This window comes from Orcinus orca, chromosome 13 (genome assembly GCF_937001465.1).
Source record: "Orcinus orca chromosome 13, mOrcOrc1.1, whole genome shotgun sequence".
NCBI classification, from domain to species: Eukaryota; Metazoa; Chordata; class Mammalia; order Artiodactyla; family Delphinidae; genus Orcinus; species Orcinus orca.
This window is the reverse complement of record NC_064571.1, coordinates 15068134-15095038: the sequence shown is the minus strand read 5'-3', so window position 1 is coordinate 15095038 and position 26905 is coordinate 15068134. Positions and strand designations below refer to the sequence as shown.

At 40.9% G+C, this 26905-nt stretch overlaps 1 protein-coding gene across 1 annotated transcript in view; it reads left to right on the top strand.

The window, feature by feature from the left end:
• The window catches only part of DNAH6 (dynein axonemal heavy chain 6), a 292253-nt gene that overhangs the window by 201291 nt on the left and 64057 nt on the right, over positions 1–26905 (top strand). Inside the window, exons 57-62 of the mRNA XM_004271618.3 lie at positions 3120–3284; positions 5666–5733; positions 6333–6513; positions 9385–9564; positions 20714–20947; positions 24685–24820. Coding sequence (XP_004271666.2) covers positions 3120–3284; positions 5666–5733; positions 6333–6513; positions 9385–9564; positions 20714–20947; positions 24685–24820 — 964 coding nt within the window. The remainder of the gene's footprint in view (positions 1–3119; positions 3285–5665; positions 5734–6332; positions 6514–9384; positions 9565–20713; positions 20948–24684; positions 24821–26905) is intronic.

Here is a 26905-nt window from a genome sequence, read left to right as displayed (position 1 = left end):
CCTCGGCCCAGTTATGTTAGCCCCAAACTAGTTTCTTTTTTTTTTTTTTTTCTAATGTGGACCATTTATTTATTTGGCTGCATCGGGTCTTATTTGCAGCACCCAAGATCTTCATTGTGGTGCTCAGGCTTTTCTCTAGTTGTGGCGCACGGGCTCTAGAGCACACCGGCTTAGTTGCCCCACAGTATGTGGGGTCTTAGTTCCCTGGCCAGGGATCGAACCTGCATCCCCTGCATTGGAAGGCGGATTCTAAGCCGCTGTGCCACCAGGGAAGTCCCCTAACTGGATTCTTAAACCCCAGTTTACGTCGTGACACAGGAGGTCCTGAGGGAATTTCTTTTCTCACGGCAATGGACAAAAGACTTTCTGTGACATTCTACCCCTGGAGAGCAGAGCCTCTTAGCTGTAGCAGCGTGCTCTTGGGAGTGGGGAGTAGGGCCCTGGTTAGAGCGGGGCCAGAAAGAGGACACTCTGACTGAAAGGGGACTGAAAGAGGACACTTTCCTGCTTTCTGTGACTTGGTGTCATTCGGATTGTACACCTAGCTGCTTTCTACATTTGTGGGGTGGTATTTTCAGACTTTGTCTCCACCCATTCATGGGTGTGAAATCGAGTTAATCGACCTCATTCAGCATTTTTTAATGAAATAGAATAGACTTCTGCTTGTTTGTTTTTAATTCACCTGTATTTGTAACAACTTGTAAAGCAGAATGTGACTTAAGCACTACATTTCATACAGGTCTTTTGTCTCCTTATGTAGGTTTATTTCTAGATATTTTATTCTTTTTGTTGCAATGGTAAATGGGAGTATTTTCTTAATTTCACTTTCAGATTTTTCATCATTAGTGTATAGGAATGCAAGAGATTTCTGTGCGTTAATTTTGTATCCTGCTACTCTACCAGATTCATTGATTAGCTCTAGTAGTTTTCTGGTAGCATCTTTAGGATTCTCTATGTATAGTATCATGTCATCTGCAAACAGTGACAGCTTTACTTCTCCTTTTCCAATTTGGATTCCTTTTATTTCTTTTTCTTCTCTGATTTCTGTGGCTAAAACTTCCAAAACTATGTTGAATAAGAGTGCTGAGAGTGGGCAACCTTGTCTTTTTCCTGATCTTAGTGGAAATGGTTTCAGTTTTTCACCATTGAGAACGATGTTGGCTGTGGATTTGTCATATATGGCCTTTATTATGTTGAGGTAAGTTCCCTCTATGCCTACTTTCTGCAGGGTTTTTATCATAAATGGGTGTTGAATTCTCTGCATCTATTGAGATGATCATATGGTTTTTCTCCTTCAATTTGTTAATATAGTGTATCACGTTGATTGATTTGCATATATTGAAGAACCCTTGGATTCCTGGGATAAACCTCACTTGATCATGGTGTATGATCCTTTTAATGTGCTATTGGATTCTGTTTGCTAGTATTTTGTTGAGGATTTTTGCATCTATGTTCATCAGTGATATTGGCCTGTAGTTTTCTTTCTTTGTGACATCTTTGTCTGGTTTTGGTATCAGGGTGATGGTGGCCTCGTAGAATGAGTTTGGGAGTGTACCTCCCTCTGCTATATTTTGGAAGAGTTACTGGGCATATACCCTGAGAAAACCATAATTCAAAAAGAGTCATGTACCACAATGTTCATTGAAGCTCTATTTACAATAGCCAAGACATGGAAGCAACCTAAGTGTCCATCAACAGATGAATGGATAAAGATGTGGCACATATATACATTGGAATATTACTCAGCCATAAAAAGAAACGAAACTGAGTTATTTGTAGTGAGGTGGATGGACCTAGAGTCTGTCATACGGAGTGAAGGAAGTCAGAAAGAGAAAAACAAATACCGTATGCTAACACATATACATGGAATCTAAAAAAAAAAAAAAATGGTCATGAAGAACCTAGGGGCAAGAGGGGAATAAAGACGCAGACCTACTAGAGAATGGACTTGAGGATATGGGGAGGGGGAAGGGTAAGCTGGGACAAAGTGAGAGAGTGGCATGGGCTTATATACACTACCAAATGAAACTAGAAAAGAAAAACTAGCTCTGTTTTAGTGCCTAAAGTATCACAGTATCTCACTTAGTAGAAAGAAATCTTATCTTCCCCTTAAGTAGTTGTCATGCCATACAGATTTTTAAATGTTAACAAAAATAAAGAAATACTTGAAAACATATTATCAGAGGAAATGGAGACAGAGTGTTGAACACGTAGCCACGTAATCCTCAGGTAGAGCTTAGTCTACTTCTTCCACACGGGATGTGTCGTAGAATAGACTTTAAAAAGCACAAAATTGTATCGTGGATAGTAAGGGAAACCTTATCTCATAGACTTTTGTTTTAAGAATTTGCATGCTTGGGTACCATATCACAATATGAAATGGATTTGTGAATTATTGATTACATCAAATTTTGACAGGGCCCCCCTCACATACATGCTGTACAAAGATGTTCGTCATGGGGTCTGTTGGCAATGTGTGCATGCCCAGGTTCTTACCAAAAATCAGATTTGCTTTGGGGGGAAAAAAATTGCTGTCATGTAGAATAGAGATCCACAAACTTCTATAAAGAGCCAGATATTTTAGGTTTTTCAGGTCACATACAGTCTCTGTACAAATATTCTCTGAACAAATATTCTTCTTTGTTTTGTTTAGTTTGGGGGCTTTGTTTGACAACCCTTTAAAAAGGTAAAAAACATTCTTAGCTCAAGAGCTATACAAAAACAGGCCCCAGAGGACCAGATAGGCCTGCAAGCTGGAGACTGCAGCTCCTGACTTAGAAAAACCATGAAGGTGAACAGAGCTTCCTTTGTCTGGGGTCTGTTCAAGGACCACCCTGTGGGCTCTTCTTTCTTAGCTGCTTTCTCTTGGGGCCGAATCGTGTGTAAGTTTAGTCCAAATAAATATATGTCCTTCCTATGCTCTTATCTCTTTAGAGTATCGATGAAACAATCCCTGGAAAATGTACACTGTTAGAGGTAGTGAGAGGAGTTTAAGAAATATCCATAAGGTCACAGAAAAATTGCCCATTGAGAGTAAAGTCTAAGGCCCAAGAAATTTGGAAAAGTTGCTGCCATCCATTTAATGACTTGTTTTTTATATTTTTGTTTTGATGTTTAAGCTTAGAGAGATCCTGGATCCAGCTCTGGAACCCGTCCTTTTGAAACAGACTTTCATCAGTGGTGGACGAGTGCTCATTCGCCTTGGAGACTCAGACATTGATTACGATAAAAACTTCAGGTTCTATATGACGACCAAATTGCCAAACCCTCACTACCTGCCTGAGGTACGAGCTGCCGGCCTGAGAGGGTTTTAATGGTGTGATGGGTCTCCCACCTCTTCCCCTCTGCCACACCCCTCCTCCCACCATCCTCCACGCGCTTCTCTTCTGAGTCCTGACCCTGATTCCAGTCACCCTTCGGCTCACCTTCTGGTTGGAACTCAAACCCCTCCCCGCTTGGCCCCCAGGCCCCGCCCTGTCTCACTCCCCTGTGCTCCTTTTCGGCTCATGCCTTGTTCTCCCAGGTCGCCAGCCGCTCCTCGGGACACGGGACACCACTCCCTTCTAATCATTCTTCTCTCTCCTCAGAACAAGGCCATTTGTCCCCTCTTATTTCCCCTCTGAGAAATGAATCAGAGCCTAAGAGAGCCTCTGGGGGAGGGGGTACCTGTCAGTGTCTAAGTGTGCAGGTGCCTAGCAGACAGCCTGCTTAAGAATTCTGGTGACCACCAACATTGGAGAATCATGATTCTAACGTCCAGTGTCTGTACTTAGAGTTCTGGGGAAGGGGCATCTTGTCCCTTCCCCTTCCTCATGCTCTCAGACTATTTGAAGGGAGCTGTGTGAAGCCCACATCCATACACAGGTGTCTGAACCACAGTAAGATCCAGAAGAAGCCCTACTCTTGTGCTGCAGAGCCCAAGGCAGTTGTAACAGAAATGAAGACAGCTGGGACCCCTTTCTCCCTTCCCGCAGGGAGCACAGAGGGGCAGCTCTACCCCAGCAAAGCCCGCTGCAGACTCTGGTCCAGGCACAGCCACTCACTCTGCGGGGTCTTCCCTGCCCCGCGGGCCTCCCGTTCTCTAATGGGGCCCAAGCAGTGAGGAAAGGGACTTCAATCAGAACTTCAGTCCTCCATCCTCCACTAAAAATCATCTTGGGATACAGCATTCCAAAGAGTGTCATTTCATTTTAGTTACTGAATTCCTCATAGCTGTCTGTCTTCCCTAGATGTGTTCTGGTTGAATGAAATTGACACATTTCTTGCATAAAATGAGGGAAATGCTACTGATATTAAAAGCCTAGGTCAGGGTTTTCCTTGTCGACCTCAAGCAGTTTAATTACACAGCTGCTGCCAGAGCTCATATCCCAAGTTCCCTTTTAGAGTTGAGAAAAGTGACCCGTGTGCTGACTCACAGCCTTTGATTTCTCACTTTATTTAACTTTTGAGAGGGAACATCACACACCTCCCCAATCCCAGCTCTGTGACTGCAGGTAAATTATTCCATTTCTTGGATCCTCGAGTCAATCAACTATAAAGTGGAGACAAAGGCCACTTCAAGGATTTGTTTATGAAGATTAAATAAAAATAATGTGTGTAGATAAAAAACAAGGTCCTACTGTATAGCACAGGGAACTATATTCAATATCCTGTGATAAACCATAATGGTAAAGAATATTTTAAAAGTATGTATATGTATAACTGAATCACTTTGCTGTACAGCAGAAACTAACACAACATTGTAAATCAACTATACCTCAATAAAATAAAATAAAAATTTTAAAGAATAATGTGTATACGGACTTCCCTGGTGGTCCAGTGGTTAAGAATCTGCCTTCCAATGCAGGGGATGCAGGTTCGATCCCTGGTTGGGGAACTAAGATCCCACATGCCGTGGGAAAAACTAAGCCTACACCACAACTACCGAGCCTGCGCGCTCTGGAGTCCACGCGCCACAACGAAAGATTCCGCATGCTGCGACAAATGTCCCACATGCCACAACTAAGACCCAACACAGCCAAATAAATAAATAATTTAAGAAAAGAATAGTGTGTATAAAATATATGACATTCAAACACTCTTATTATATTTGTGATTTTTGCTGTTGACTTATTCAATAACATCAGAATATTATAGTAACATTTTTTCATAAAAATAGTATGATGAGACAAAGTATGTAAAGCTCTATGTATTATTAATAAGATCATCTTTTTAACAAAGACAAACTAAGTGAAAGTCTCTATAACTAAGTGATTTTTATTAGCATATTTAGTCCTCACAAATACCCTATGCATTTTTCCTATTTTTCCAATTTTTAAGGATCAGGACCTGAAGCTCAGAATGGACTGGCTTGTCCCACATCCTACATACACTGAAGGGTACAGCTAGCATTTGATCCCTGCTTCTTTCTAACCCTTCACTGGCTCACCTTTCCTTAAAACAGTGGCATTTGAGAAACAAGATTATCACTCATGGCAGCAGGGAAAATCACATTATAATTTTGTGAGACTAGGATTTTATTGCTTGCTGTGTGGGGGGGGGGGGGCAGTGAGTTCACCATTAGACCCAGGATACATCCAGCTGGGTACTAATGATCCCTATTCTAATAAAGAAAGCAGTTCCTACTTTATTAGTCTGAACTGATTACTCTATGCTTCTCTTCTAGGTGTGCATCAAAGTTACCATCATCAATTTCACTGTAACCAAATCAGGTCTGGAGGATCAGTTGTTAAGGTAAAAGAAAGGGGGGGGGGCAAAGGTTTCCTAATATTTTGTTTAGAAATTTTGACTAAGAAAAAGATTAGCTCGCAAATAGAGGATGGGAGCAAATGATGAAAGAACAAGTGAGGGGAGCCGTAAGTTCGCATGTTTAAATGGGAGAGGCTAGAGGTAAAGCACCTTTTTTAGGTGTGACCAAGAATCACTTCATGGAGGTGATGGAATTTCAGAGTCTCCCATGTCAGGTTGGAAAGAACGTTCCAGGCACCATTTCAGCTTGGCACAAGCAACCATTAGAAAGAGAAATTGAATGACTAGAAGACATCAAGCACTGAGCAGGTTTTCCTAAGAGAAGATGAGAAGAAGCCATGGGAGCTGTGGGGTGCAGTTCTCTGAAATACAAGATAAATAATCAGAGCTTATACATAGTGCTTTGAATAGCCACTGGGACACCCAGCAAAAGAGGGCCTTGTGCATGAGGATGTGGCTGGTAGCATTAGTATTCAGCTAAGTAGTATTCAGGATAAGAACAATGAGAAATAGGAAAAGAAACATAGAAGAAACTTCAGGGCCCCGACAAAGACCTAATTTAGGTCTCATCACTTTGGCATCAGTGATGTCGTGCGGCTTGAGAAGCCTGAGTTGGAAGAACAAAGGATTGAGCTCATTGTGAGGATCAATGCTGACAAAACCCAGCTGAAAGCTATCGAAGAGAAAATCCTGAGAATGCTCTTCACATCTGAGGGAAACATTCTGGACAATGAAGAACTTATTGACACACTCCAGGACTCAAAGGCAAGTAAAATATTTTTATTATTTATAGAAAGTGTGTTAATTTGGGCTTCCCTGATGGCGCAGTGGTTGAGAATCTGCCTGCCAACGCAGGGGACACTGGTTCGAGCCCAGGTCTGGGAAGATCCCACGTGCCGCGGAGCAGCTAAGCCCGTGCGCCACAACTACTGAGCCTGCGCTCTAGAGCCTGCGAGCCACAACTACTGAAGCTTACGCGCCTAGAGCCCATGCTCTGTAACGAGAAGCCACTGCACTGAGAAGCCTGTGCACCACAACGAAGAGTAGCCCCTGCTCACCGCAGCTAGAGTATAATTGCTTTACAATGTTGTGTTAGTTTCTGTTGTATAACAAAGTAAATCAGCTATACGTATACATATGTCCCCATATCCCCTCCCTCTTGCATCTCCCTCCCACCCTCCCTATCCCACCCCTCTAGGTGGTCACAAAGCATGGAGGTGATCTCCCTGTGTTAACCTGCAGAGTCTTTTAAAGCAAGAGCAGTAGCCACCCCTGAGCTGCCGGGGCAGACACAATAACGTGCCTGGCTAGCAGGCCCCTCACCACCCAAAGGAAAGGTAGATAAAATGTAACAACTGCTCTTCTTGTCTGCATTTTTCAAACAAAGCATGTCACATAAAGAACTGGGACAAGATATAAGTTGAAAGGAACGACACAATTACATACACATATTAATGTCACCCCACTTCAGGAAGCTTCCCTGGGTTTTCCCAGCTGGAATGAATGGCTTCCTTCTTGGAACACCTGACACCTTATCTGCACCTCTAATACAGCACTTGTCACTGTTTACCTTATGTCATAGCTATCCAATTACATGTCTTTTCTCTTCTGTTAAGTTGTTAAGTTCCATGCAGCAAGAATCTATTTTACAAATTGTATGAGTTCTTGGCTTTCCCCTTTGCCAGCTCAGAAACTCATTTTCCTGGGTCTGCTAAGTTGTTACCACCCTTCTGTCTGCTATTTCCTCTTCCGTTCCTCCCATTTTTGTGGATTTGCAGTGTTTTTTAAAAATCCCTTCACTATAACTCTGTCATGGTTTCAGTAGGGAGTAAAGGTACATGTATTGTGACTGCCATCTTTATCTGTCAACTAGTTTCTGTTTGCAAGTATTTACCTTGAAGAGGTCCTTTCTGTAGAGTAGAGACAGGACTGATTGCTCCTGGGCTGCATTTCCTGCCACTTCCTGCCTATAGTTCATACTCCCCTAAATTCCCAGAGCCCTCATTTAAAACTAGGTCTATCTTCCCTCACCACTATGGAAGCCTCAAGTCTCTAGGACATAATGTCTATAAGTAGTTACTAAACTCAACTGAGGTGTATAGTCTTCTAATATTCTCTGGCCAAAAGAAGAAAATGGTTCACTTTGCTTTCTCTTTAGCCCTGGGTTCTGCATTATCAGGGCCTGTGCTCACCAGGGAATAAAGCATTGTTTGTGGGTAGATCTCCATAATTCAACTGCTCCCATGTCAACCTCCCTTTTTCTACTCAGATGTAAAGACTTTAGTTGAGTCCAGTATTGAGACTGGTGTTTCTCACTCAATTCTACCCTTTCGTGCCTCCTCAGGTTCCTAAGGGGTCAACATGGGGAGAATGTGAACCTCTGATTCCGGGGCACAGCTTCTGCACCAAGTCCCTCCCCACCCCCATTAGTGGGCTGGGGAGGACAGTCTAGATAGACTTAGCCACTAGCCACGTGCAGCTGTTGAGCCCTTGAAATGTGGCTAGTCTGAACTGAGGTGTGTTGTTAGTGTAAAATACACACCAGATGTCCAAGACTTAATCCCCCAAAATGTAAAAGTATCTCAATAAATTTTTATGTTGATTATATATTGATATATATCAAGATAGATTAGATTATATTGGGTTAAATATATTGTAAAAATTCATTTTACTTGTTTCTTTTTACTTTAAGTTAGAAAAGTTAGAATTGTATTCGTGGCTCACATTATATTTCCAGTGGGCAGTGTGGCTCTAGACAGGAACCCGATGATCCCCTTCAATAGTGCAAAAACTGACCAGCGAGCCCATAGTGATTGTTCACAGTCCGTGCCCTAGACCCTGTGACTTCCTTGAGACAGAGGATCTCCCAACCTAGGGATGTCCACACCCGAAGAAGATGAGGGGGAGGGGGAGAGCAAGGACAGACAGCCATAGGGAAAGACAGAGAGACTGAGGGAGACAGAGAAAGGTATCTTAGAAAGCCTACTAGCCAGAAGGCTCCCCAGAACCACAAACCCAAAAGACAGAAAACCAAAAGAACAGCAACACACCTTGTAAACATCTCCAAATTACTTACATTTTACAACCCTTCACAAATGACAGCTTCTACCCTTGAGTTTCCCTGTCTACACCTGAGATGCCAGGAAAAGAGAGAGAACGTTAGACTTGCTTGTTATTCGAGAGTGGGATGTGGTACCACTTCCTTCCAGCCTCTCTCCACCTGCCTCTTGTGGGCAGTTTCATGGGTGTCCCTTCTCCCTTCACACCTCCTTTTATTATGGGAGCCCAGAATCATTTGAGGACAAGGAAACTGGGGAGCAACTGGGTGTTAGAGTTTCCATGTCAGAAGTTATCCAGGCTCCAGGCTCAGAGAAGTTCTGCTCCACTTCTTCCTGGGCTCCTTGTGTTGCCTATTTCCATTTGCCCATCCCTAACTCTGCCTGGAAAGGAGGTCAGCTCGGCCAGAAGAATGTCATTGAGTCCTGAGACTCAGTCATCTGTCTGGGGGTCCCCTTATTATAATCACAAATTCCTCATCTCCTTCTTTCCTTCCTAGACCTAACTGGATATGTTCCAAAAATCCCACCATTTTTTGGAAACAGATCCTTAAGAACTTGTTTTCTTGTGTTTATTCAGATCACTTCCGGTGCCATTAAAATCAGGCTGAAGGAAGCAGAGTCCACTGAACAGATGATAAACACTGCTCGTGAGAAGTATCGTCCAGTGGCCACTCAAGGCTCTACTATGTACTTTGTTATCGCGAGCCTCTCGGAAATAGATCCCATGTATCAGTACTCACTAAAATATTTTAAACAGGTAAGTGTGTTGTTGCTGTTGTTAGTGAAATTTATCACTGGCTTCTCTTTAAACCCTGTTGAGTTACCTCCTGCCTCAGGCAAATCATGAGTTTAGTTATTGGATAAAATCCTCCAAGAGTTTGAGTTCAGACTATGGTTTAAGCACAGCCCTTAAAGACCCAGGTGCCCGGTATGCACAGAACAATCCACAGAGGATGAAAAGAAAGCTTCTTTGCAAGTTTCATTTTTTTCTCTTGGCTTCTCAACTAACAGCTTGCTTGTTTTCCTTCTTACCTGCTTTTCTTTTCTTTAAAGAGTCCCAACTCCATTCTATTTCTCTATACTTTCTCTCCAGTAATACAGCTTCCTTTCCACTGTTAGAGTTTTCTGTGTTGCATCCCAAGTCTCAGATAGCTCTGACCTTATGCAGATTGATTTCTGTATCTTTTTTTTTCCAGAACTTGTTATAAAACTGGCTCTCCTCCCAACCCCTGGGTTTTATTTACAGGGGTTTTACTTGCCTTGTCCCCTTTCCTGTGTTCCTTTCCTACTTTCACCATGTAACTGGGAGAATTCCTTTGTTTATTTATGGTTTCTCCACTTGGTCTCCTATTCACAGTTTAATTTTCTCAGATGTCCCGTGAGTAGGATATTTTCAACTCTCATTCTCTTTTTTAATTTTTTTTTCCATATCCCTTTTTTTTTAACATCTTTATTGAAGTATAATTGCTTTACAATGGTGTGTTAGTTTCTGCTTTATATCAAAGTGAATTAGCTATACATATACATATATCCCCATTTCTCCTCCCTCTTGTGTCTCCCTCCCACCCTCCCTATCCAATCCCTCTAGGTGGACGCAAAGCACCGAGCTGATCTCCCTGTGCTATGCATCTGCTTCCCACTAGCTATCTATTTTAAATTTGGTAGTGTATATATGTCCATGCGACCCTCTGACTTCATCCCAGCTTACACTTGCCCCTCCCCATGTTCTCAAGTCCACTCTCTACGTCTGTGTCTTTATTCCTGTCCTGCCCCTAGGTGCCTCAGAACCTTTTTATTTTATTTTACTTTTAGATTCTATATATATGGTATTTGTTTTTCTCTTTCTGACTTACTTCACTCTGTATGACACTCTAGGTCCATCTACCTCACTATAAATAACTCAATTTCGCTTCTTTTTATGGCTGAGTAATATTCCATTGTATATATGTGCCATATCTTCTTTATCCATTCATCTGTAGATGGACACTTAGGTTACTCTCATGTCCTGGCTATTGTAAATAGAGCAGCAGTGAACATTGTGGTACATGACTCTTTTTGAATTATGGTTTTCTCAAGGTATATGCCCAGTAGTGGGATTGCTGGGTCATATGGTAGTTCTATTTTTAGGTTTTTTAAGGAACCTCCATACTGTTCTCCATAGTGACTGTTTCAATTTACATTCCCACCAACAGTGCAAGAGGGTTCCCTTTTCTCCACACCCTCTCCAGAATTTATTGTTTCTAGATTTTTTGATGATGGCCATTCTGACCGGTGTGAGGTGACACCTCACGGTAGTTTTGATTTGCATTTCTCTAATGATTAATGATGTTGAGCATTCTTTCATGTGTTTGTTGGCAACCTGTATATCTTCTTTGGAGAAATGTCTATTTAGGTCTTCTGCACATTTTTGGATTGGGTTGTTTGTTTTCATCATATTGAGCTGCATGCACTGCTTGTAAATTTTGGAGATTAATCCTTTGTCTGTTGATTCATTTGCAAACATTTTCGCCCATTCTGAGGGTTGTCTTTTGTCTTGTTTATGGTTTCCTTTCCTGTGCAAAAGCTTTTAAGTTTCATTAGGTCCCATTTGTTTATTTTTGTTTTCATTTCCATTTCTCTAGGAGATGGGTCAAAAAGGATCTTCCTGTGGTTTATGTCATAGAGTGTTCTTCCTATGTTTTTCTGTAAGAGTTTTATAGTGTCTGACCTTACGTTTAGGTCCTTAATCCATTTTGAGTTTATTTTTGTGTATGGTGTTAGGGAGTGTCTAATTTCATTCTTTTACATGTAGCTGTCCAGTTTACCCAGCACCACTTATTGAAGAGGCTGTCTTTTCTCCATTGTATATTCTTGCCTCCTTTATCAAACATAAGGTGACCATATGTGTGTGGGTTTATCTCTGGGCTTTCTATCCTGTTCCATTTATCCATATTTCTGTTTTTGTGCCAGTACCATACTGTCTTGATTACTGTAACTTTGTAGTATAGTCTGAAGTCCGGGAGCCTGATTCCTCCAGCTCCATTTTTCTTTCTCAAGATTGCTTTGGCTATTCGGGGTCTTTTGTGTTTCCATACAAATTGTGAAATTTTTTGTTCTAGTTCTGTGAAAAATGCCAGTGGTAGTTTGATAGGGATTGCATTGAATCTGTACATTGCTTTTGGTAGTATAGTCATTTTCACAGTGTTGATTCTTACAATCCAAGAACATGGTATATCTCTCCATCTTTGGTATCAGCTTGAATTTCTTTCATCAGTGTCTTATAGTTTTCTGCATACAGATCTTTTGTCTCCTTAGGTAGGTTTATTCCTAGGTATTTTATTCTTTTTGTTGCAATGATAAATGGGAGTATTTCCTTAATTTCTCTTTCAGATTTTTCATCATTAGTGTATAGGAATGCAAGAGATTTCTGTGCATTAATTTTGTATCCTGCTACTTTACCAAATGCATTGATTAGCTCTAGCAGTTTTCTGGTCACATCTTTAGGATTCTCTATGTATAGTATCATGTCAACTGCAAACAGTGACAGCTTTACTTCTTCTTTTCTGGTTTGGATTCCTTTTATTTCTTTTTCTTTTCTCATTTCCGTGGCTAAAACTTCCAAAACTATGTTGAATAATAGTGGTGAGAGTGTACACCCTTGTCTTGTTCCTGATCTTAGAGGAAATCGTTTCAGTTTTTCACATTGTGAATGATGTTGGCTATGGGTTTGTCACATATGGCCTTTATTATGTTGACGTAAGTTCCCTCTATGCCTACTTTCTGGAGGGTTTTTATCATAAATCGGTGTTGAATTTTGTTGAAAGCTTCTTCTGCATCTATTGCATCTATTGAGATGATCATATGGTTTTTCTCCTTCAATTTGTTAATATGATGTATCACACTGACTGATTTGCATATATTGAAGAATCCTTGCATTCCTGGGATAACTTGATCAAGGTGTGTGACTCTTTTAGTGTGCTGTTGGATTCTGTTTGCTAGTACTTTGTTGAGGATTTTTACATCTATGTTCATCAGTGATATTGGCCTGTAGTTTTCTTTCTTTGTGACATCTTTGTCTGGGTTTAGTATCAGGGTGATGGTGGCCTTGTAGAATGAGTTTGGGAGTGTTCCTTCCTCTGCTATATTTTGAAAGAGTTTGAGAAGGATAGGTGTTACCTTTTCTCTAAATGTTTGATAGAATTCACCTGACCGAAGCCATCTGGTCCTAGGCTTTTGCTTGTTGGAAGATTTTTAACCACAATCTCAATTTCAGTGCTTGTGATTGGTTTGTTTATATTTTCTATTTCTTCCTGGTTCAGTCTCAGAAGGTTGTGCTTTTCTAAGGATTTGTCCATTTCTTCCAGGATGTCTATTTTATGGCATATAGTTGCTTGTAGTAATCTCTCATGATCCTTGGTATTTCTGCAGTGTCAGTTGTTACTTCTCCTTTTTCATTTATAATTCTGTTGTTTTGAGTCTTCTCCCTTTTTTTCTTGATGATTCTGGTTAATGGTTTATCAAGTTTGTTTATGTTCTCAAAGACCCAGCTTTTAAATTTATTGATCTTTGCTATTGTTTCCTTCATTTCTTTTTCATTTATTTCTGATCTGATCTTTATGGTTTCTTTGCTTCTGCTAACTCTGGGAGTTTTTTGTTCCTCTTTCTCTAATTGCTTTAGGTGTAAGGTTAGGTTGTTTATGTGAGATGTTTCTTGTTTCTTGAACTAGGCTTGTATTGCTATAAACTTCCCTCTTAGAACTGCTTTTGCTGCATCCCATAGGTTTTAGGTCGTTGTGTTTTCATTGTCATTTGTTTTTAGGTATTTTTTGATTTCCTCTTTGATTTCTTCAGTGATCTCTTGATTATTAAGTAGTGTATTGTTTAGCTTCCATGTGTTTGTATTCTTTACAGATTTTTTTCCTGTAATTGATATCTAGTCTCATAGCATTATGGTCAAACAAGGTACTCGATACACTTTCAATTTTGTTAAATTTACCAAGGCTTGATTTGTGACCCAAGATATGATCTATCCTGGAGAATGTTCCATGACCACTTGAGAAGAAAGTGTATTCTGTTGTTTTTGGATGGAATGTCCTATAAATATCAATTAAGTCCATCTTGTTCAATGTATCATTTAAAGCTTCTGTTTCCTTATTTATTTTCATTTTGGATGATCTGTCCATTGGTGAAAGTGGGGTGTTAAAGTCCCCTACTATGATTGTGTTACTGTCGATTTCCCCTTTTATGGCTGTTAACATTTGCCTTATGTATTGAGGTGCTCCTGTGTTGGGTGCATAAATATTTACAATTGTTATGTATTCTTCTGGGATCGATCCCTTGATCATCATGTAGTGTCCTTCTCTGTCTCTTGTAATAGTCTTTATTTTAAAGTCTATTTTGTCTGATATGAGAATTGCTACTCCAGCTTTCTTTTGAGTTCCCTTTGCATGGAATATCTTTTTCCATTCCCTCACTTTCAGTCTGTATGTGTCCCTAGGTCTGAAGTGGGCCTCTTGTAGACAGCATATATACAGGTCTTGTTTTTGTATCCATTTAGCCAGTCTATGTCTTTTGGTGGGAGCATTTAATCCATTTACATTTAAGGTAATTATCTATATGTATGTTCCTACTACCATTTTCTTAATTGTTCTGGGTTTGTTATTGTAGGTCTTTTCCTTCTCTTGTGTTTCCTGCCTAGAGAAGTTCCTTTAGCATTTGTTGTAAATCTGGTTTGGTGGTGCTGAATTGTCTTACCTTTTGCTTGTCTGTAAAGGTTTTAATTTCTCCATCGAATCTGAATGAGATCCTTGCTGGGTAAAGTAATCTTGGTTGTAGGTTTTTCCCTTTCATCATTTTAAATATGTCCTGCCACTCCCTTCTGACTTGCAGACTTTCTGCTGAAAGATCAGCTGTTAATAACCTTGTATGTTATTTGTTGTTTTTTCCTTGCTGCTTTTAATATTTTTTCTTCGTATTTAATTTTTGATAGTTTGATTAATATGTGTCTTGGTATGTTTCTCCTTGGATTTATCCTGTATGGAACTCTCTGTGCTTTGTGGACTTGATTGACTATTTCTTTTCCCATATTAGGGAAGTTTTCAACTATAATCTCTTCAAATATTTTCTCAGTCCCTTTCTTTTTCTCTTCTTCTTCTGAGACCCCTATAATTCGAATGTTTCTGTGTTTAATGTTGTCCCAAAGGTCTCTAAGACTGTCCTCAATTCTTTTCATTCTTTTTTCTTTATTCTGCTCTGTGGTAGTTATTTCCACTATTTTATCTTCCAGGTCATTTATCTGTTCTTCTGCCTTAGTTTTTCTGCTGTTGATTCCTTCTAGAGGATTTTTAATTTAATTTATTGTGTTGTTCATCATTGTTTGTTTGCTCTTTAGTTCTTCTAGGTCCTTGTTAAATGTTTCTTATATTTTCTCCATTCTATTTCCAAGATTTTGGATCATCTTTACTATCATTACTCTGAATTCTTTTTCAGGTAGACTGCCTCTTTCCTCTTCATTTGTTTGGTCTGGTGGGTTTTTACCTTGCTCCTTCATCTGCTGTGTGTTTCTCTAAATTCCGATTTTGCTTAACTTACTGTGTTTGAGGGGGTCTCCTTTTTGCAGTCAGCATGTTTGTAGTTTCCGTTGTTTATGGTGTCTGCCACCAGTGGCTAATGTTGGTTCAGTGGGTTGTGTAGGCTTCCTGGTGGAGGGTATTGGTGCCTGTGTTCTGGTGGATGAGGCTCAATCTTGTCTTTGTGGTGGGCAGAACCACATCCGGTGGTGTGTTTTGGGGTGTCTGTGACCTTATTATGATTTTAGACAGCCTCTCTGCTAATGGGTGGGGTTGTGTTCCTGTCTTGCTAGTTGTTTGACATAGGGTTTCCTGCACTGTAGCTTGCTGGTCGTTGAGTGGAGCTGGGTCTCAGCCTTGAGATGGTGATCTCTGGGAGAGCTTTCGCCATTTGATATTATGTGGAACCGGGAGGTCTCTGGAGCACCAAGACCCTGTCAGCCACATGGCTCAGAAGAAATGGGAGACAAAAAGAAAGAAAGAAAAAATAAAATAAAATAAAGTTATTAAAATTAAAAATAAATTTTTTTAAAATTATTAAAAATTAAAAAGTACAAGAAAAAGAACGAAAGAAGAGAGCACCCAAACCAAAAAATGAATCCACCAGTGATAACAAGCACTAAAAACTATACTAAAAAACAAAACGGACAGACAGAACCCTAGGACAAATGGTAAAAGCAAAGCTAAACAGGCAAAATCACACAAAGAAGCATATACATACACACTCACAAAAAGAGAAAAAGGTATATATATATATATATATATATATATATATAGAAGAGAGCAACCAAATCAGTAAACAAACCTACCAATGATAATAAACTCTAAATACTAAACTAAAATAAACATAAAACCAGAAAGAAATTGTTGCAGAAAGAAAACCCCAAGTCTACAGTTGCTCCCAAATTCCACCACCTCAATTTGGGATGATTCGTTGTCTATTCATGCATTCCACAGATGCAGGTACATCAAGTTGATTGTGGAGATTTAATCCGTGGCTCCTGAGGCTGCTGGGAGCGATTTCCCTTTCTCTTCTTTGTTCCCACAGCTCCTGGGGTTCAGCTTTGGATTTGGCCCTGCCTCTACGTGTAGGTCGCCTGAGGGCATCTGTTCCCTGCCCAGACAGGATGGGGTTAAAGGAGCAGCTGATTAGGGGGCTCTGGCTCACTCAGGCTGGGGGGAGGGAGGGGTATGGGATGCGAGGCGAGCCTGTGGGAGCAGCAACCGGCATGACGTTACAACAGCCTGAGGCATGCCATGTGTTCGCCTGGGGGAGTTGTCCCTGCATCATGGGACCCTGGCAGTGGCAGCCTGCACAGGATCCCGGGAGGGTAGGTGTGGATAGTGACCTGTGCTTGCACACAGGCTTCTTGGTGGCTGTAGCAGCAGCCTTAGTGTTTCATGCCTGTCTCGGGGGTCCACACTGATAGCCGCAGCTTGCGCCCATCTCTGGAGCTCATTTAGGCAGGGCTCCAAATCCCCTCTCCTTGCACACCCAGAACAATGGTCTTTTGCCTCTCAGGCAGGTCCGGACTTTTTCCCAGACTCCCTCCTGGCTAGCTGTGGTGCACAAGCTCCCTTCAGGCTGTGTTCACGCAGCCAACCCCAGTCCTCTCCCTGGGATCTGAACTCTGAAGCCAGAGCCTCAGCTCCCAGCCCCCACCCATCCCAGTGAGCAGACAAGCCTCTCAGGCTGGTGAGTGCTGGTTGGCACTGATCCTCTGTGCAGGAATATTCTCCGCTTTTCCCTCTGCACCCCTGTTGCTGTGCTCTCCTCCGTGACTCCGAATTTTCACCCCTGCATACTCCCTGTCTCTGCCAATGAAGGGTCTTCCTAGTGTGTGGAAACTTTTCCTCCTTCACAGCTCGCTCCCTGAGGTGCAGGTCCCATCCCTATTCTTTTGTCTCTATTTTTTCTTTTTTCTTTTGTCCTACCCAGGTACATGGGGAGTTTCTCACCTTTTGGGAAGTCTGAGGTCTTCTGCCAGCGTTCAGTAGGTGTTCTGTAGGAGATGTTCCACATGTAGATGTATTTCTGATGTATTTGTGGGGAGGAAGGTGATCTCCACGTCTTACTCCTCCGCCATCTTGAAGGTCTCCCCGCTCTCATCCTCTTTTAGGCAGCATTCTAGTATCTCCCAAAAGCAAATTCAGTGTCACAGAACTTTGGCAAGCAATGTCAGTTTACCCGAAGATTTCCAGGGGAGACAGAGAGTTTGCATCACTCATCACACAGCAAAATGTATCAAGCGTCCAGAGGGGTCCCCTCTGTTCACCTCCGTAGTTTCTCTCAGCCCATCTCCCACACGGCCTCTCTGGCTGTTTCCCATCTACCAGCTCCCATTCCCCTCTTGTCTGTATTGTTCCCTTTTCTGTGCAGAGCAGTTTAGCTCACTCTGGCTTCTTTAATCATTATGTGCTCACACCCATAATACAATTCAAAGGCGTCTCCATACACACCACTCACAGTAGAAAACAGTAATAATTGTAAATAGATCCTCTTTCCCTGCCACACATCTTTACTTCCTGCTACATGCCCTTATACCTCTAGTCAGTGCTGGCTCTCACTCTGGAGGCCAGGCCAGCCCAGGCCTCATGTTTTTAAAACACTGCTCTGTACTCTGGGGATCCAAAATGGATTTTCACAGACATTGCCCATCAAACACAGTTCAGGTTCCAAAGCCACATCCAACCTGTCCCTGTTCTGTCTCTAGAGCCACATTTCCCACTAGTCCTCTGCCAGCAGCCAAATGGATCCATTCACATTCCCTGGACTCCCCAGATGCTTCTGTGTTTATGACCCTCTCTGTTTAGAATGCCCTCCCTCCCAGATTAAGTGCTACCTTCTCATTAAGTGAAGCCTGTGGATAAGGCTGCAGTCTTCTGGGGCTGGATGTCCAAAATGGTCACTTACGTGGCTGGGATGTCAACTCCTACAGTCACCTCTCCATGTGGTTTGGGTGCTCACAACAGGGCTGCCCCAAGAGGGCAGCTCCCAAAAGTAAATGTTCTAAGAAGCCAAGGTAGAAGCTACAAGGCCTCTTCTGACCTATCTTTGGATGTCAGGCAGCACCACTTGTGCTATAGTCTCTTGGTCAATGGAGTCACTAAAGCTAGCCCAGATTCGAGAGGAGTGGATTTAGGCTCCAATTCTGCATGGAAGGAGTAGCAAACAATTTGCAGCAGTCTTTCTCCAACACATGTGAATGCCTCATGTGGAACTTCCACCACTCTGCTTGGGGTGGTGGGCTCTTCTCTCCTGCTGAAGTCTGACCTCCCAGAAGGCAGGAAGGAAGTCTCACCCAACCCTGCTTCCCCCCGTGGCGCTTAGCACCATATGACACATCATGAGTGTCTCATAAGTGAAGAGGCTGTTTGCATCCCTCCATTAAAAATGGCTGTTGAAATATTCAAACAATTTTTATATACTAGACCAAGCTTGGTTTTTCCTCTAGATGTCTTGTTTGGTGGTCAGGGGGCCAGCAGCAAAAGGAGCTGCAGGAGAGAACGGAAATGAAGAATTGAGAGAAATGAGAGGCATGTTGTGTAGGCACACCTGGGCTCTCTTCCAACGAGAAGTGCATCTGCTGTGGCAGCCTTTAGAAGCCATTTCTACTCGGGTCACAGCTCAGTTCCTAAAGGCAGGGGTTGCCGTTCTCACGCCTCTTCCTTTAGTTGGTGGGTATTAAAACAAGCAAGGTAAAGATTAGTAAATCCTTTAATTCTATCTAAATGACTTTGATAACACTTTTCTCATCCTGGGTGCTTTGGAATTCATGCTTTTCAAGGTTTTAAAAATCTCCTTCAAGAATTAAAAATGAAGTTGCCCTGAAAATATCTTGAGCCAACAGAAAAAGGGTTATAGGATGAATCATCAAAACACTGGAGTTTTGCTATTTGGAAGGGAAACTAGAAACCCAAAACACAATTGTAGGTGACAGCCCTGACCAGGACATCCTCTACCAAACCCATCCATAATTCCATTTCACACTAAAGTTATTTAGAGTGTGTCAAGATTCGCCATGTTTTATTTTGGCACCGAACTTACGAGGTCTTCACTGGACTTTAAACTCTCTGCCTCTTGTCAGGTTCTTAAAGAAAACTCTTTGCTTCTAAGTGTATTAAAGTAACAACTCCATTATTCTTTGTTGACCAAACTTTCCAGAGAATTAACAAGGCTTTCCCAGTTCTCTAGAATAAGTGAATGCTTCCTCCAAGCCCTTTTAATTTTAGGGAATGGAGGCCTATCTTTGGGTGAGGACACAGACAGTCAGATCCTTTCCCCTTGTGCTCCACCCTGTTAGCAGAATGAGTTGGGGGTGGTACAAGGAGGCCTGCACAAGGACAGTGCAGCATTTTTAGGGGCTTGTGAAGCACGCTTCTTGACCTTGATCTGCCTTGGCCCTCAGTTGGTCTCCAGTGTCCAATCTGCTTCAATCTGTCTGATCTCGCCATGAGCAATGCATCTCGATCCCTCTCAAGGTGACCAATGAATTGGGCAGCCCTTCCTCACCTGGCACCTTTGCCCCTTGTGCTGTGGATCCTCAAGGCCGAAGCCATAAGGATGGTCCTCTCATCCCTCATGAGACCCCAGTCTCTGCTGCAAGATCCCCTTGGCCATGACTTGCAGGCAAGCCCCTGAGTTCAGGCTCTGCTCAGATTTGTCACACAGCTCAAGACCCTTGGGAATTTCTGAATCTCCCCTCCCCCTGCCCTTGTGCTACTTGGAAGTGGCAGGAAATGGGTGGGGCTCCCTCTATCCCTCTCACCTGAGCCTTCCATGCCACCGTCTCTGCTGCCTTCCTGATATCCTTGTAATGTGAGTCACCTTTTGGGGAGGAGGCCTGTTCCCAAAATTTCCAGGTGGGAAGCAGGGTGGAAGTCTTCTTTAAAGCTGGTTCCTCTTAAATTTCAAAGAAAATTCTTACACGTTCTTCCCACACCCTAAGAATTATCTTAGGAAAATGCCAAGAAGAGGGCATGACCTTACCTAGTCCTTACACCTCTCATCCAAAGTGATTATCAAATGTGAGTTGAGGATATGAGAAACTCGTTTTGCCAGCTCACCTTTATTTTGCATTTTCTGTCCAAAGTCAATATTATGCCTTTTCAATAGTCAAGAATTTGGCACTGGTCCATTTCTGGAAAATGGGGAGAGAAAGAGGAGTGCACAAAATAAGTATTACATATAAATGTGTCAATTTGGGATGAATTCTGGACTTTTTCATGGTACAGTATTCACCACCTGTGCTGCTATTTACTCACTGAGTTTGGGGCAGTCAGGGTGAGGAGCAGGGATATTTTTTCCTCCATGAAATTGAATTAACTCAGAGACACTGATAGAGTTCTCTTTCACAGTTGTTCAATACAACAATCGAAACCTCTGTGAGGACAGATGATCTACAGCAGCGCATGGAAATTCTACTAGAACAGACTCTCCTAACGGCTTATGTCAATGTCTCGAGAGGACTTTTTGAACAACATAAACTCGTCTACAGCTTTATGCTCTGTGTTGAGATCATGCGTCAGCAAGGAAGCTTAACTGATGCTGAATGGAATTTCTTTCTCCGAGGTTCTGCAGGATTGGAAAAGGTATCTGTGTCAAGATTAGATTGTGAATGTTATTAGATAGAGCCCACAAGCACCTACCAATGCTCCACGGTGACTCTGGTGGCTGAAGGTTATACATTCAGCTGTGTGGCCCGCTAGGGGTCAGGGACCCAGACTATAATTTAGTTCTGTCTTTAGTCACTATATAATGTTGGTAACATTTGACCTCTTTGTGCAGCGATGTCCTCACCTGTAGAAAAGAGATGTTGGGAGTAACCAGTGAACTAGTAGATGGGGACATGTTTTGAAAAGTTGACCATCTTACAAATGGGAAGAGTTGAAATCCAATAAAAGTTGTAATTCACAGATCTGGCCACACTGTTTGTAAAACAATGACCCCCTCTTGCCTGGACCCATCTTTCATTATAAAGCACGGGAAGGACTAGAACTTGATTGTTGACTTCTGTCATACCATAATATTTGCCTAAATTGCCCCAGCCCCTCAAATTGGCCTAACTCACCCATGTACCACAGACCTGGTGGCCCACAGAACTGAGGCACAGTCCCCCAACTCTTGCCTGCAAGTCCATCCAGTCCAGCTCTAAACTCTTGGCTCTGTCTTCAATCTCGAGCCCTACCCTTGGCCCCTGCAGACCTGACACCTGCATCTGTTTGCCAGTATTTGAGCCTCAGAGTAACACTGGGACATTGGACTTTGTGCTTTCATTTGACTCTCAGCACCCTGCACTCCCAGGACAAGCCCAAAGAAGACCTCTACACCAGATGGTCCTTCTTTCCTGACCCCCACCCACCCCGTATACATACATATTCTGTTAATCCTTGCTTAACACTGTCTTAACTTCATAATCACAGTTAATAGTTATATAGGGTTTTCTATGTGTTTTATGTATATCTACTCATTTATTTATTTCAGTATTCCTGTTGGGTGAGTTCCTAATTTTATCTCTAGTCTGAAGATAAGTTAATTAGGCACAAAGAGATGATGTAACTCATCATGATCACACACTTATTAGGGTTTGGAACCAGGATTCAAACCCTTGCAGTCAAGTCTGTAGAGCTTGCCCTCTTACCCACCTCACTCTGTTACTATTGATCAGTCACTCAGCTAAGCCCTTCCCGGCATTGTCACCCTTCTTCCTTCACAGTATTCTTGTTAACAGCTGTGTTTACAGGTTTTTCAAGCAAAGGCTCAGAGAGGTTAAAGACCTTTCCAGAATCACATAACTAATAATCATAAAAACACTTAACAAATGAAATAAAAGAGAACTTCTTCAACCAGATAAAGAGCATACACAAAAACCCACAGCTAACATCATACTTAATAGTGAAAGCCTGGATGCATTCCACCAAGGATCAGAAACAAGAAGGATGTTTGCTCTCACCACTTCTTTTCAACATTGTACTGGAAATTCTTGCCAGGACAGATACACAAGAAAATGAAATGAAAGGCATCCAGATTGGAAAGGAAGAAGTAAAACTATCTCTATTTGCAGATGACATGATTTTGTACATAGAAAACACTAAGGAATTTACTTTTAAAAAAAAAACTATTAGAATTAATAAACAAGCTCAGCAAGGTTGCAGGATACAGGATCAACGTACAAAATTAATTTGGATTTCTTTACATTTGCGATGAACAATATAAAGTGAAACTAACAATTCCATTTACAATGGCATCAATAATAATAAAATACTTAGAAATAAATTTAACAAAAGAAGTTCAAACTTATACTCTGAAAACTACAAAACAGGCTGAAAGAAATCAGAGGACCTAAATCAATAGGAAAACATCCCATGTTCATGGATTGGAGACTTAATATTGTTAGGATGGCAATACTCCACACACTGATCTACAGATTCAGTGATATCCCTATCAAAATTCTAACTGGTTTCTTTTCAGCAATTGCCAAACTGATCCTAAAATTCATACAGGATTACAAGAGATCTAAATCCCAAAGCTTACTACAAAGCAGCAGTAATCAAGACAGCAACATATTAGCATAAGGATAGACATATGGGTAAATGGAATCAAATGTGAAAGTCCAGAAATAAAGCCATGAGTCTATGGTCAACTGATTTGACAAGGATGTACTGATACATACTACAACATGAATAAACCTCGAAAACATTAAGATGTTACAGGATTTGTATTTAGAATAGATAAAGAATTCTTATGAATCCATAATAAAGACAACCCAACTTAGAAATAGCCAAAGGACCTGAATAGATATTTCTCCAAATATATACATAAGCACATGAAAAGATGTCTGACCTCATTATTTATCAGGGAAATGCAAATCAAAATGATAAGGAGATGCCATTCACACCCACTAGAATGGCTAGAATCAAAAGACAGATAATACTAAGTGTTGGTGAACATGTGGACAAATCAGAACCCTCATAAACTGCTAACAAACATGAAAAATGGTGCAACTGCTTGGGAAAACAGTCTGGCAGCTCCTCAAGCAATTAAATGTAGAATTACCACATGATCCAGCAATTCCACTCCTAGGTATATATCAAAGAGAAATGAAAACATAGGTTCACACAAAAACTTAGACATGAATATTCATAGCAGCACTATTTGTAATAGCCAAAATGGTTAAAGCAAGCCAGTCCATCAACTGATGAGCAGGTAAACAAAATGTGGTATATCCATAACAACAGAATATCATTCAATCATAAAGAGGAATGAAGTACTGATACATACCACAACATGAATAAACCTTGAAAACATTAAGCTAAGTGAAAGAAATCAGCCACAAAAGACCACATATTATAAAATTTGATTTATATGAAGTATTCAGAAGAGGCAAATGGGTAGAGACAGAAAGCAGTACCAAACTTTCAAAGTTTTGTTTCAAAGTACTAAATTTTCAAAGAACTAGTTTCAGTTTCTTAGGGCTAGAGGGCATGGGCAGATGGGAGGGGAACTGCTAAAGGATACATGGGGGTTTTTGAGGAGATGAAATGTTCTAAAATTGACTGTGGTCATGGTTACACATAACTGTGAATTTACTAAAATACATTGGATTGTATGCTTTAAATGGGTGAATTGCATGGTATATGAATTGTATCTCAATAAAGCCATTTAAAAATGTGGTATAAAACCTCAGGCAAATATTCATGAAATTTTCAAAGAACAAGTTTCAGTCTACAATCACAGCTGTTTTCCTGTCTCTTTTTAAACTGTTTAGCCACATGCAAAGGCTTCATGGAATATTGCCAGATGGCACAATACTTTTCCCAGAAATTTCTGGGAATATATGAAATGATTAGACGTATACACACTTAGCCCAGCTGGAATGAGATGTTCACTTGTCTTGCTACTGATTTTGCTATACTACTCAACTTTTCCTATCTCCTAGAGGTGAGAACATCTGGGAACTGGATTTAAAAACTAGTTCTCTAGGAAAAAATCATTAATATAAGAATATTTGAGGGGTGGGGAGAGACTGGTGTGACATATTGGAGGACAGGCTAGAAGTAGACTTTACAGATTTTATTTTAACCTTTCACCAGATCAACTGCTCTCTGCATATGTCAACATGAAAAGTTTCATCAGCTGTACTTCTGTTCAAAGGCCAACAAATAGAATTGACTCAACACCATTTCTATCTCACTATATCTTATACTTGTCCTGGGTAAATGGTTATTTTTAACATTCTATTAGAGCTTGATTTTTCACTTAGACAAGGTGAAAGCGTATTCTGTGGTTGTCTTTGTGACAACTTCCTGTTCTTTCTGTCTTCTAATAGGAACGCCCACCTAAGCCTGAAGTTCCCTGGCTGCTTACTGCCATGTGGTTCGCATGCTGTGACTTAGAAGAAGAATTTCCAGTTTTTAAAGGACTTACACAATACATAGTGTTACATCCTATTTCCATACGCATAGGTAAGACGTCAAAAAGGCTCTGCTATATGGGGTTGTAAACAAGCTTGTGAATCCTAACTTTAAGGTCTCCTTTAACCTCTTCTGCAATATCAATATTTTTCACTAGGAAATGTCTTCATTATTAAGAAATTGTGAATTACTTGTTTTCCCAATATCTTGAGTTGAATGCTTGGTCCATGAATTTTCAATATTTCATGTTTACTATTATACCCATTTTAAAAAGATGCATTTACCTCTAGGTATTGCTTTAGCTGCATCCCATACTTTTTTTTTTAACTTTTTATTGACGGATAACATACATATGGAAAAGTACACAAATCAGAATCAGCAATTTGATTATCAAAAACCGACTATACTTATGAGCCACCACCCAAGTCAAGAAATAGACCAGTACCAGCATCACAGAATCCCCTTATACTCCTTCATAGGACCCTTTCCCTTTTCCCCAGAGGTTATGCCTGCTCTAATTATAACATTTTATGTTACTTTTTCCCCAAAAGTTTTACTCTGTAGCCCTTTTGATTCTAAAAGTATACTTTTTAATTCAAACACATTTACGATTTGGGGGTGCTATCTTTTTATTGTTTATAATTTACTTACATTGTAGAAATTATACTCATGGTTTGCATGAACTTGTTTGTAATTTATTTATACTTCAGTTTATGTAAAATGTTCCATGTGTGTCTTTTCTTGGATGCAAAAGATATGTAATCTTTTGAACTAAAGATATGTAATCTTTAGTTCAAACCTATTAATTGTGGTGTTTATTTTACTGTCTTTTATACTAAATCTGTAAGGCTCACCACTATGATTGACAATTTCTCTTTGTAATTCTGGAATTTCTCCCATTATATCTTGTGGAACTGATGCTGTTAATTATAAATGCGTTTAGGATTACTCTCTTTCTAGCAAATTATTCCTTTTTTATTAAATAATATTCCTCTTTACCCTGAATAGTGCTTTTTGCCTTAAAATATATTTTCTAAGGTTAATATTGTTACAGCAGGATTATCTTCATTAGTATTCCCCCTTTATATTTTTCTACACTCTTCCTCTTCAAGTCTTTTGTGTCATCGTCATGTTTTCGGTGTATCTTTAGTTGGATTTTGCTGTTTTGAGCAATGTGAGAGTCTCTCTTTTTAAACAGGCAAGTTTTAATCCAATTATTGTAAGGATGGTTATTGATCTATTTCAGTGGCTCTCAACTATGGAAGATTTTGTTCCCCAGGGGACATTCAACAACATCTGAAGACATTATTGGTTGCCATGACTGGGGTGGTGCTGCAGGTATCTAGTAGGTAGAAACCAGAGATGTGACTAAACATCCTACAATGCTCAGAACAACCCTCCACAACAAATGACCACTTGGCCCCAAATGGCAGAGTGGCAGGGCTGAAGAATCCTGATCTATTTGGATTTACATCTATCATCTTATTTTGTAGGGATTTTTTCCATGGCAGGCTTTTTCTTTGCTTCATTTTTATTTCTTCTTTCTTGCCTTCAAGTGAATTGTCCACATTCTTTTTTTAATTTCCCCTGTACTGATTTGAAGTTCTGTGTTCTATTGCTTTTTTTTTTTTTTTTTTTTTTTTTTTTTGCGGTACGCGGGCCTCTCACCGCCGCAGCCCCTCCCGCCGCGGAGCACAGGCCCCAGACGCGCAGGCCCAGCGGCCACGGCCCACGGGCCCAGCCGCTCCGCGGCACGCGGGAGCCTCCCGGACTGGAGCACGAACCCCTGTCCCCTGCATAGGCAGGCGGACTCCCAACCACTGCGCCTCCAGGGAAGCCCTATTGCTATTTTTAGTAATTATTCTTCTACTTCTCATATGAATGTTTATTTACCTGAATATACCTAGTAAGTGTGGTGGTTTAAAAGCTACATGAACCAGAATTTCTGGGATCCTAATATGTTCATTTGATTTCTAAATAAAGACTAGAAAAAATAAAATACTCTTCAATAAATAAATCAAATAAAAATTATGTTTCTATATTGTGGACCAGTTAAACAAGGTAGCTAGAAGTAGAACACAAAAGAAAAAATACTTATAGGAGAAGCCTAGTGATGGACAGTTAGGGACAGATCTG